At 41.4% G+C, this 1441-nt stretch overlaps 1 protein-coding gene across 1 annotated transcript in view; it reads right to left on the reverse strand.

The window, feature by feature from the left end:
* The window catches only part of LOC116700914 (T-box transcription factor TBX2b), a 6303-nt gene that overhangs the window by 3456 nt on the left and 1406 nt on the right, over positions 1 to 1441 (reverse strand). Inside the window, exons 4-5 of the mRNA XM_032534363.1 lie at positions 1047 to 1123; positions 783 to 946 (exon numbers count right to left, since the gene is read on the reverse strand). Coding sequence (XP_032390254.1) covers positions 783 to 946; positions 1047 to 1123 — 241 coding nt within the window. The remainder of the gene's footprint in view (positions 1 to 782; positions 947 to 1046; positions 1124 to 1441) is intronic.

Consider the following 1441-nt stretch of genomic DNA (forward strand, 5'->3'; position numbering starts at 1 on the left):
CCACCCCATGTTTGTGTAGCTCACTTCCCTGCCTCCCTAGTGCTCCAGTGTTATGTATGTTATGTTATATTATGTAACTGCAATATCCCAGGTTCAATTTGTTGCATTTTATGTTTGTTATTTCTGTCAGCTGTCCATTAAAGGCAAAAAAGGAGAATGACTCAATCAGGACCCCTCGTCTTCCCCAACTTGTAAAACGTGTTGTGTTATCTTCACCGTCTAATTACTGAAGGTTTATTATTTAGAAGGACAAAAAGAACACAACCCATGTCCACTTAATAGCTGTTAAAAGCAATGATATTTGGTTGAAACCTCATTTTAAAACATAGTATGTGCTAAGAGGGAGCTGCTTGAAATCTCCTAAATTGCCACATATGATGTCACTTGAGTCTGCATTAATTGGGTCTGAAGGCTAGGAGTTTGTAAATAAAAATGAATCTAGGGGTGTGGAAGTAGAGAGATCAAGGTCACCAGACATCTGCTACCTTCTCCTCCGTTTGCATTTTGGGTAATGTCGGCGCCAGATTTGAACAAGGAAGAAGAATGGAATAATACTCATGATATCTCTGAATCTGCGGCATCAATTTTGCTCTTATACACTGCCCAACCTGAGTTTGAAAATATAATGCAATGCGAAATCAGTGGATCCTGACGCATAAATGAACACTGTCTCTGTTTTGTGACCGTAACGGTTAACACTGTGTCCTATGGAAAACTCGGTGGGTTCATAAACATTGCCATAATGGCTGCTTAATGACATGATAAAGTGTAAGGTAACCCACCTTGACAGGTTGGCGTGGACATCAGAGGGCTGCTCACCAGCTCCACAGGGGAATAAAAAGGATCACTGGTACTGGGATGTTCACATGAGTCATCAGAATCAGCACAGTCCCGGTCCGCTTTGCTTTCGGTCTCATGCATTGACGAAATAGTGAAAGGCTTATACCTGTGGATCACAAATGAGATTTGGTCTAAATATGTACATATTCATACCGGTATGTCCTTTAGTATTATGATTCATTCTGATAGCAAAAGATATTGCCTACCTTTTTTCTCGTTTTCCATTTCCTGTGTCTCTGAATCCTTTGGCAAAGGGGTTGTTGTCGATTTTAAGCTGTGTAATCTTAAGGAGAAAAAGACACATCAGCCAGTTAGTCACTGCAGAAATACAGCTACCTGCACAGTGACAGATAACTGAGTAGCCTATTACATCAGTATCCACAAAGCTCATATGTGGCACTAACGAGGGCCCAGTTTTAGAGCATCATGTTCAGGCCAAATAACTCTAACATCTAGCGTACCTCTTAGTTTCCAAACCATCCCAACAGGCCCCAGACTCATGTTTTTCTCAAATTTTTCATAAAAATAAAAGTTGCTGCGAGTAGATTAGGTCTGCTGTGCATGCGTAGGGGTGTGGAGGGGGGAGGATGTGTGTGTGTGT

This window comes from Etheostoma spectabile, chromosome 13 (assembly GCF_008692095.1).
Source record: "Etheostoma spectabile isolate EspeVRDwgs_2016 chromosome 13, UIUC_Espe_1.0, whole genome shotgun sequence".
Taxonomy (NCBI): Eukaryota; Metazoa; Chordata; class Actinopteri; order Perciformes; family Percidae; genus Etheostoma; species Etheostoma spectabile.